The following is a 10,995-nucleotide window of genomic DNA, read 5'->3' as shown; positions in this document are numbered from 1 at the left end:
TCCATCATCAGTGAAGGCTATTTCCTTTTTACTTTGACACTAACATCTTCTGAAATGCTCTGAACTACTCTACTGAAGGACCATGTGCTTATTTATAGATTTTCTACTTATAAATTGCATTGATAAACTGACTTTGTTTTTTGAGGGTTTTTTTTTTCAAAAAACGCCAGCTACTACTACAACAAAAAATCATAAGATTTTGTCATAACAACCTGGTAATATTACAGTGGCCACTTTGAAGAGTGGTCTGAAGAGTATTTGCCGAACCTTTTGATCCTTAGTAATCAGAACAGAAGTGCCCAAAATCCAGAGATTAAAGGATTAGGCCTCAAGAAAGACTTGTGGTATTTCAAGAAAATGTGACTGATGCTCACCACTTATTTTTTACAGCGCTGATGAGATTTAGTGTTTAAGGTCCTTTCCTGTTCAGACATAAAAGCTGCTGTAATCAGAGTATTACTAGGGAAAACTACTCTGGTTGGGGATTCAATATGTTTAAATTGTTGAGCCAAGGTTATTGTTTGGATTAGGTTAGGAAGGATGACACTGAAATAAGTAAGCCCCAATAGTGCAGCAAAGGAGAGAAGAACAAAGAAAAATGTTTTTCTTTTCAATAGCAATCTGGATACTCAAAGTATGCTGGTTATAGCCGTACATGAAAATAACTCAGACTAGCCTACAAAGTATTGTGTATGTCTACACAGCTACTAGAGAGAAAATAAACATTTCCATTGCACAGAAATCCATCTGAAAGCAAAACTGAAGACACTGGAGATGGAAGAGACTTATTAGGTTTGCTTGCCTAGCCCTGTCGTCCCTCAAAATCTGTGTGCTTGCTTCCCACTCATCTCCCCAGCTTCTGCCACACAAAGCTTGGCACAAGCAACTAACATCCATCAGGGTCATTCTGCTAGAAAACAAAAGATATCTGGCCATACTGACCGGCTAAGGATACTTATCAGTGAGGTCTAAAGGGTTTTTTGGGTTTTTTTTCAGACTGCATTATCCAAACAGCTTTTTCATAAGAAATACATGACTACTAATGATACTTGGACTTCTTTGTATTTTAAGAAGCCATTGAACACACGAGAAAATATTGGCACAAAAATACACTCTGATATCCAGTCGTGCCATTTCAAACACCACCGGATTATTATTACTGATTAGGGGCAAAAATCCAACAGCTGTCTGGGGAATTCCCTCGATGTCTGGGTTATTGATTTAACAGCTACACATTGCCTAGATCGTACCACTCCACTAATGTTTGAAAATACTGTACGTGAGTTTACATTACTATTTTTCCTATTATCGTACAAAAATCATGCATTTTAGTGTGATTTTTAGGTGAATTCAAGATTAGGTGGTACTTCCACTCCACACAATAGGACTATGAGATAGAAATGGTATCTTTTTAAGGAAAACTAAGATGAGTATTTAGAGCTAAAAAAAAAAAAAAATCCAAGTTCTCAGAAAGCTGCTAAGTATTAAATTTCACCTACAATTCATTCCAAAATTCTGCGTTTCCCTCTCTCCCCTCCAGGAAACTGGAACTAGAAAAACAAAGTAGAAATTTAAGGGAGGGAAACTACTCGAGCGTGGAGAGGCTGTAATTGTTACAGTTGCTTAGGTTATGGTGATATGCTTTGGATAAAAGTTTGACATCCTCTCCGGTACATTTAGAATCAATAAGTAAACAAATGAAAAACTGCCTGCTGGCTTTGAATTCTTTGCCTCCATCTACGAGCGCGGCAGTCAGCCTGACTCTGGTTTACTCCCTTACGACTGCGTTCAGCCCGCACAGGCTGTGGGTTTGGCTCTGCGCGAGGCTCCCTGTGCATGCCCTGCTGGTGAAGCTCGACGGTAAGAGGCATGGTGTGAACGGCAGCTCACGCCACGTGGAACACGAGATACGGGTGCAGCAACGGAGGCAGCCCTGGGGGTAACACAGATCTCCTTCCAGTGTGGTTTGGATTGCTCTGAATTCTCGTGTCTAACAACACGTGTCGACCGAGAAAGTACCGGTGTTCAGACTTGAGAGTGTAAATGTGGTATGGTAAACAGTCCCTCCACGACTGCTTAGCCCAGAGCGTGGTAATCTAAGCAGTACAGATTGTCCTGGTCAACTACACTAGCATAGAAGCAAGAGTGACACACCTTATGTCAGACTGCCTCAGCAAAGCATCCCTCTCTCCTAGGACGGAGGGTACAGCAGCAGCAGCAAATGCTGTAGAAGACAACAGAGGTACTATTTTACTACGGCCCCCTCTCAGATATATAAGTTTAATCAAATTTAGCTCTATCACATACCGAAGACAACATATAATCCTTTACATGATTCTTGGTCTAAAAACAGTAAGCATTTTTGCATATACCTGGTGGTGTTTGTTTACCATCTGCCTCATTAAAAGAAAAAAGAACCAAAACTTGAGCAAGCATATCAGCTCTTGTCTCTTAAGCCTCATACAATACTTTCTATGAAAGAAAATTTTGTCCTAAACCCCTATTACTCCTCTGTTTCTGACGAGTAATGCGATATGTACTGAAATTGTCCTACAATATTGGCTGTTGACAGTATTCCAGGTCTCTACTAAATGCCACAACGCCTATGCAAAGCATAGAAAATCTCATATAATGAATCTTTAAGTCAATAAGAAGATACTTTGAAGAAAAAAAAAAGTCTAAAGGTCTAAAGATAATAGCTTCAAACAAAAATCTCATGCTTCTACATTTTTGTTGGGGGAAGAAAGGGATATCACAAAATTTGTGCCTGTAGAAGGAAAAGGGCCACATGTAACAATTAAATAACACATGTTCTTTGGTCTGATCAAAGGTAAATGCTGCATATTGATCCTCAGCAGTCTTCTGCAATAAACTACTCTAACATTATACCAGCTATGCACACCTTCTGTCCTGAGCCACTCCTGCCAGCTGTATTGATTGAGCTCTTTATTTCTGTGATTCCTTCCTCCCTTGCCAGAAGAACAGCAGCAGCAGCAGCGTCAATGCAGTGAAGCACTTCGTTTGCAATCTATACATTTGTGTTAGAGCCGTTTAGATCTTATCATCCTCAAAGAAAATAATGAAACTTTTAAACACTTGGGAACAACCGATTGACGACACACTACCCTAATCATAGAATCATAGAATAGTTTGGGTTGGACGCAACATTAAAGATCACTCAGTTCCAACCCCCCTGCTATGGGCAGGGACACCTCCCACTGGATCAGGGAGCTCAGAGCCCCATCCAGCCTGGCCTTGAACACCTCCGGGGATGGGGCAGCCACAGCTTCTCTGGGCAACCTGGGCCAGGGCCTCACTGCCCTCATGGTGAAGAAATTCCTCCTTATGTCCAGTCTAAATCTGCCTCTCTCCAGTTTATCCCCATTGCCCTTCGTCCCATCCCCACAAGCCTTTGTGAACAGCCCCTCCCCAGCTTTCCTGTAGTCCCTTCAGGTACTGGAAGCTGCTCTAAGGTGTCCTCGGAGCCTTCTCTTCTCATGGAGGTCTCAAGCAATAGGTCACAAGTGCAGCTCGTGCGGCTCGTTACGATCACAAACACTGATCTGTTTGAAATCTGCCTCTAATCTGAAGTGTGCTTTGTTTCAAAATGATTTTGATCTTACAGTCATGATGTTTAAGTCAACTTTTTAAAAGCTATTTAATGGAAAACAGGAATCTGCTAACAAATAATGTTGACTAAATCTTATACCATACCAACGCTGTGCTTTCAAATGCTTTTTTTTCTTTCCCAGATAAATTTTCCTAGCTCCTTAGGTATCTCGCCATTGGTTGTCATCTCTAATGTAAGCCTATTCTCTACCCAGTTACCAAGTACATATTTCAGAATTAAACACAACTGTTAAGGTCACATCGGGTCAACTTCAAAGTGATAAAACCTTAATGGAGTAAGGGATCAAGAATATAACAAAATCTCTTATTTCTATGTCTCTGGAGAAATATTTCAAAGTTCACGACTAAGAAATACTTATCTAAACATACTATTTTCATATTATTTCAAAGATAGGTAGTTGAATTCTAAATCCAGTTGATAGACTATTTCAATCAGATAAATCATATTAAATAAATCATGCTGTGGATAGTCAAAAAACTGTGCAAATCAGGAATCCTAATGTGTATGTACATTATCCCCAGAAGGCTCTAAACAAAAAGAACCTTGTGCTTTTGTGTTTGTTAACATATTTAATAATTTATGATATAATAAATTACCCCTCTTTTGTTTATTAAGGCTCAGCTAAAAGCTGGCTAGAAAACCAGTGACACTAATCTCTCTAATCTCAACCAGTGATTTTGTTGCCTCAGCATCTAACTAGCAGAGATACTCTAGCTAATACTTTTGGCATTTTTAAGGTGCTAAGATCTTATAAATGTATTGGGTGAGAATTTTAAAAACAGCAAGAACATTACTAAGAAGTAAAAAGTAAGACTGTTATTACTGAGATGATATTTTAGTTCTCCAAATATAAACACGGCTCTTAAAATCCTCCAGAACCTCAGTAAATCTCACCAGAAAGGTTTCTAAGACCTCTCTTTGGTTACGATGCTTTAATTTCTCATGGAATCTACTCCTTATTTCTTAACAAAATGTGTCTTTCCCCCTGTGCGGGTCTGGTTTCTACGGCTAACCTCGCCCTTTCTTGTTTCTCCAAATCAAAAGTACAACTCACGGAGTTACACTCTGCATATCTTTTCTCTCTTGAAAGGCCACTGTTAACCTCTTGCTATTCTTATTAGTAAAAAAAGAAATTAAAGAATTAATGTAGTGGACTAATTTCTTGGCTGACAGCGTTTCAAAAGCTCCGTAACTTTTTCCATAAGCTCACTCTTTCTCCCCGTTGCGTCAACACCTTTGTCTCAATGCTTCTGTCAGGCCCTTTTATTTTCTACGCTGATATTTCTATTTTTTGCCTTCCACTAATCACATTTGTCCCGTCTTTCATTTCACCTCCGTTTATTCCATTACACCAGACGTGTCAGTGCTCAAAGTTAATCTTCTCCAAGCACTTCTTCTGTTTTGCAACTAATACTCCTGCAGAAATCCTTCAGCTACGCACAGACCTTCTTCTTCTGTTTTCCCTTGCACAAATGTCTTCATTAAAATCATCTCTAGTCCACCTAACCGAGGGTGCAGAACAGTAATATTCCTGCCATATGGATATCCAGCCAGCTAACCGGGTGCAGGAACTTGGGAAAGGAAACGGGACTGAATGAGCAGGCGAGAGGGAGAGTGCCAGGCAAGGGAGGCCGTGCGGGCAGCCCGGAAGGAGAAACACAGCACAATCAAACGGCGCGGGGGCAAGGGACAAAAATATCGGAGAGGTTCAAACACACGGCAGAGGATAAGGCTGGAATCAGTCAGTTATGGAAAACTGGGAGCGGAAAACACAGGGGAGCAGGAAAGAGGGTGGAGCAGTTGGCACCGAGCTGCCAACGCCAAGTCCAGCACTTGGCGATGAACACTTGGCAGCAGCACACGGAGGCCATGCAGCCGGAGAGCCGGAGTGCCTACACACAGCTACACGGCACGGGAACTTTATGACCTATCAGATATATCATACAGATTATATAGATTATAGGGATTATCTCATATACACATACATAGGGATATAATCCCTACAATCGATATAATATGTCTTATTATACGTATACAATATGTATTATTATATGCATATGATATAATCTGTGTTATATAGATTAAATAATATGTAATATATAATACAACTCATATGATAAAGATTACAGAGATTATACAATGTATAACATTTATAATATAATCCCTATAATATATATTATATAAATTACATAGTGTATATTTATATTACAAGCCATACATTAAACAGATCATATAATGTATAGTATTTATAATGCAAAATATATCTTACATAAAGACCTATATAAAATCTATATTATGTATTCTAGGTCTTTATATAAAATTATATAGTATATCATAATATAATATGATTATATACACTATACATCACATGATCCATTTAATATAATCTATATAACATATATTTTACATTATATAATCTATAGAATCTACGTATTATAAAGACTACGTTATATAGTGTATAATCTATATAATCTATTTTAGGTAGATTATATATTATATAGTCTATACTATATATATAATAAACTAGATATAATATGTATATTATAGCTTATATAGTCTATATACTATACTATATAGTCTATATATTATACTATATATTCTATATAATATACTAATATACTATGTATATTATACTATGCATAATATATATATTATACTATGTAATATATATACTATGTATAATATACATCGTATAATCTATTATATATAGTATATAATTATATACTAAGTAGTATATTATCGTATAATATATACTATTATAGTATACAACCTATTATATATAGTATATATACTCTATTATAGTATACTATATATAGTATATATAGTATATTATATGTAGTATATAATCTATTATATAGTGTGTGTGTTGTGGAGCATATATATATAATAATAATAGATAGCATATATAGTATTATATCTAGTATTATATATACTAGATATATTGTATATAGTATACATATAGTATATGCTATACTATACTAGATAGTCTATATATTATACTATATATTCTATATAATATACTAATATACTATGTATATTATACTATGCATAATATATATTATACTATGTAATACATATTATACTATGTATAATATACATCGTATAATCTATTATATATAGTATATAATTATATACTAAGTAGTATATTATCGTATAGTATATAGTATATATAGTATATATATATAGTAATATATAGCATATATAGTATATTATATGTAGTATATAATCCATTATATATAGTGTGTGTTGTGGAGCATATATATATATAATAATAATAGATAGCATATATATCTAGTATTATATATACTAGATATATTGTATATAGTATACGTATAGTATAAGCTATATTATTATATACTATATATGCTTATATATGACATATAGCATATAATAAAGTATATATTTTTATATAAGATTGTATAGAAAACAGGTATACAATATTTATGTGTATTACATATTGTACGTTGTATAATGTATAATATACAATCTTCTATAAAATATATAATCCATTATTATCCGCAATAAGTTACAGATGATAGAGTTTTACCTACTCGAGGCCCTCAGTTACAGTTAAACCCCCTCCCAACTCGCCCCCAGCCTATCGCCCCCCCCGCCGGGGCCGCCGGTCACGTGCCGGGGCGCGCGCTGGGCGGGAGGCCGAGCCCCGCCCGTTGCCGCGGTGAAGGCGACGCCGCGCGGGCAAAATGGCGTCGTTGGCGGGCGAGGAGCGGCGCAAGTAAGGGGGGGTGCGGGGGAGGGGGGGGGAGCGGGTCACCGGGGACACGGGGGACGATTCTGTACCGAGGGGGCTCCGCGGCACCGGCCGCCATCGGGGGGGGGCGGAGAGAGGGTCGGAAATGACCTCAAAGAGCGTTGAAGGAAGGAACGAGTCATTCTGTTGAGGGAATGAATTAGCGTCAGCGATAACAGGAATAAAAAGAATCGAATCTTGGGCGGCTGGCAGTTAGAACGGGATTGTAACGGGAGTTCAGCTTGTTTACTGGCTGAAACAAGGAACGAATCAAGTACTGACAGGACAGTCCTGCAGCAGGAATCATAGAATCACCAAGTCGGAAAGGATCTCTGGGATCATCGAGTCCGACCGTTCCTGTCTGCCACTAAACCGTGTCCCTGAGCACCTCGTCTACCCCTGCAGAGCGGGGGACATCCCCCCCTCCCTGGGCAGCAGTTCCAGGGACCGATGACCCTTTCTGGGAAAAATTTCTTCCTGCTGTCCATCCTGACCCTCCCCTGGCGCAGCCCGAGGCCGTTCCCCCTTGTCCTGTCCCCTGACACTTGGGAGAGGAGACCAGCTCCCTCCTGTCTACCAGACCTGAGCTCACCTGAGGGGACACGATGGTGTAGATAAAATACAGACCATCAGAGGCTTCTGAAGACACAAAGAAACTGTGATGTGCATACAAGAGTGGGTGATAAACTAAATAAGTTCCTAGAAAAACAATGGATGTGTAACATCTTTCTGGGAGTCTGTATGGATACGTATGTTTAACCAGTATTTCGAGGAATCTTTAAGAATACGTATGTTTAACCAGTATAAAAGTCACGTAACCAGTCTCAGTAGTTGGACACGTAAGGTGGATTACCCCATGTGCACCCTGGCACTGTTTATTAAAGGAATACCTCCTTAATAATCACATTGGCATTGATTATTGAGTTTGGCTTTTCTCAGCATCCAGTCCCACCCCCTGCCATGGGCAGGGACACCTCCCACTGGCTCAGGCTGCCCAAGGCCCATCCAACCTGGCCTGGAACCCCTCCAGGGATGGGGCAGCCACAGCTTCCCTGGGCAGCCTGGGCCAGGGCCTCACCACTCTCATGGCAACAATTTTCTTTCTTATGTCCAGTCTAAATCTGTCCCTCTCCAGTTTATACCTATTGCCCCTCATCTTATCACTCCATTCCTTTTATAAAATGTCCCTCCCCAGCTTTTCTGTACCCTTTCAGTACCAAAAGGTCACCGTAAGGTCTCCTTGGAGCCTTCTCTTCTCCAGGCTGAACAACCCCAGCTCTCCCAGCCTGTCCTCACAGCAGAAGTGCTCCAGGTGATCTCAAAGGTCTTTTCCAACCAAGCGATTCTATGGTTCCAAGTCTTATCAAAAAAGCTTAAAAGCACTAAATCTGTTGCCAAACACGGTGAAAGTGGATGGGAAAGCACCGGCTGCATTCCCTGCCAGCTCCCAGCTCGTGAGGGTGAGGATGCCAGGAACACCGGCACCTCCTGAGCGGGCGAGGACATTGGCTCCCTTGAATACGCCTTAGTTATGGGATCAGGTACCGCAATCATACAGGACTCCTTCCTCAGCAGCTGAGGTCAGGACCGCATTAAAAGCAGAAAGTGCTGAGGTGGTCAAAGACAAAATGTATAGAAGTAATAACACAGACACCACCAAGGACACCCACTACCTCTCACAGGGTATGGGTATTTATGACTTTTGATTTCACAGAAACCCAGAAAATCGTCGAAAAGTAACCTTGTTAATACCCTGAAGTATATTTTGATGCTTCTTTGTAGGAGTTATTAAACTTTCACTTAGTTCTTGCAGAGATACTGTCATGCTTATATTTATTTATTTTAAATCTTTCAAAAACTCGCTGACGAGCACTCTTGCCCTTTCAGGCGACTGAATGCAGAATTAGACGCAAAAACAGAAGAACTTGTGCGTCAGGCTGAAGAATTAATGGTGAGTAGGTTCTGTAGACCTAATTTAATCTTGATCCACATGCACACAGGGTCGAGTTTCAAAAGACATTGTTCGGACCCTGACAACTGAAAGTATTTTGGTTTCAAACATAATCTAAGTTTTTAATTTATTTTTCTTCAAAATCATGAACTTCTACTAAAAACACATCCAAAAATAGTTTTCATATAATTTCATCAGGTTGGTAGATGTTCGTATAGATGTGTAGAGCATTTGTGCAGATGTATACATAAAACTGCACAAATAATTGTTTATCATGTTTAAGAAAAGTATCTGTAGATGGTTTTACGTCTTAAATACTAAAAAAAAAAAATTACTTAAAAACCAGCTACTGTTGCAATAGCACACTCATTAAAATAGGATGTATACTGTCCAAGCTGAAAGAAATACAAAGAATAAGCAACATAAATAGAAAATGTGTGGTTGGTAAGAAGGAAGAATTCTTAAAACAGAAAAATTTGCTGTTTGTTGTCAGTATTATTTTTTGACGTTGGTGTGGCTGTGTACTAGATACAGTCAAGTTTTTATGTGAAAATTGGACAAATTAGTAAAATGGAGTGGGAGAAGTATGGTTTATACCCAAATCAGTTCAGCAAATGTGTTCTGCATATTAGATATATTCATTTTAAGTCTACTAACTCTCATAAATAAAGCATAAAAAGCAAATTATTAAGTCTTCTGTAAAGTTCTACTTGTATACGCTTTTCCTAGTGTTCAAACTTCATTTTTATGTTCTCTGAGAACACATTCTCTTAAGCTGTGATAAGCTGAGGCTAAGCGCTTGGCATCTGAACAGAAGCAGTCAAAGCATCCAAAATAGTATCTAGTCTCTTTCCTTTAAAAAACAGCAACAACAAACCCACTTTTTTTTCCCCTTCTCTAAATACAGCATAAGAGCAAATATTCTTAGAACACTTAATATACCACATAGCACTGCCAGATTGCACGGATACACATTCACCAACAAAAGAAAAACATTGTAAGTTTAAAAAAACCCACAAAACCCAGCAAACAGGACAACTGCGTTTTGTTCTGGATTACGCTTTCTAACTGTAACTTAGCAACACAGAAGCTATCTGAGCGTTCAGACTGAATTCTTCTCCAAACTACATACAACATATTGTTGTCCAACTATGGTCCTATTGCACAAATAAAGGATTTTTAAGGGTTATTGTGCAATATGAGAAATTGAAAATGTGTTCTACCTGCTCTGCATTTGCTGCTCCTATATTTTAGGGAAAAAGGAGGAAAACTAACAACAGCTCAGATGATTTTAAGGTGGGCAAAAGTTTTACAGGCAAAAGGCAATTACATGTTGTGAAGCAGAAATGAATGTTGGGGGATAGCAATGGCAATGGCATTTTAATTTTTAGCCATCCTTTCCCATGTTTGAGAAGTTCTTTTCCACAGTAGACTACTGTTTCCATTCTTTTTCATAGTACCATAGTACACTATAGTTGTTGCGATCGGTGATTTATGAATATGAAATTCATCTTCATGGATTATATTCCCTCAAAATGGATTTTTTTTTTTAAAGAAAGGCCAACAGGAGATACTGCCTAGACCAGTTTCAGTACAGACCAAGTCACGTGAAGACAACAGACAGAGGTACATGCTTTGCAACTGCTACTACATACAATTTTT

General features: G+C 38.6%; 1 protein-coding gene across 12 annotated transcripts in view; it reads left to right on the top strand.

The window, feature by feature from the left end:
- Positions 1 to 7,265: 7,265 nt before the first annotated feature.
- TEX9 (testis expressed 9) overlaps positions 7,266 to 10,995 on the top strand; it is a 31,533-nt gene continuing 27,803 nt past the window's right edge. For 2 of the 12 annotated variants that reach the window (XM_054077465.1, XM_054077464.1), the window contains exons 1-3: positions 7,267 to 7,367; positions 9,270 to 9,333; positions 10,889 to 10,959. In XM_054077465.1, the coding sequence (XP_053933440.1) occupies positions 7,336 to 7,367; positions 9,270 to 9,333; positions 10,889 to 10,959 (167 nt within the window). In that variant the 5' untranslated portion in view covers positions 7,267 to 7,335. Of the gene's footprint in view, positions 7,368 to 9,266; positions 9,334 to 10,888; positions 10,960 to 10,995 lie in introns of those variants that run through there. The other 10 variants (XM_054077466.1, XM_054077463.1, XM_054077467.1 and 7 more) reach the window with 10 other exon arrangements.

This window comes from Cuculus canorus, chromosome 12 (assembly GCF_017976375.1).
Source record: "Cuculus canorus isolate bCucCan1 chromosome 12, bCucCan1.pri, whole genome shotgun sequence".
NCBI lineage: Eukaryota > Metazoa > Chordata > Aves > Cuculiformes > Cuculidae > Cuculus > Cuculus canorus.
This window is presented reverse-complemented; position numbering and strand designations above follow the sequence as displayed.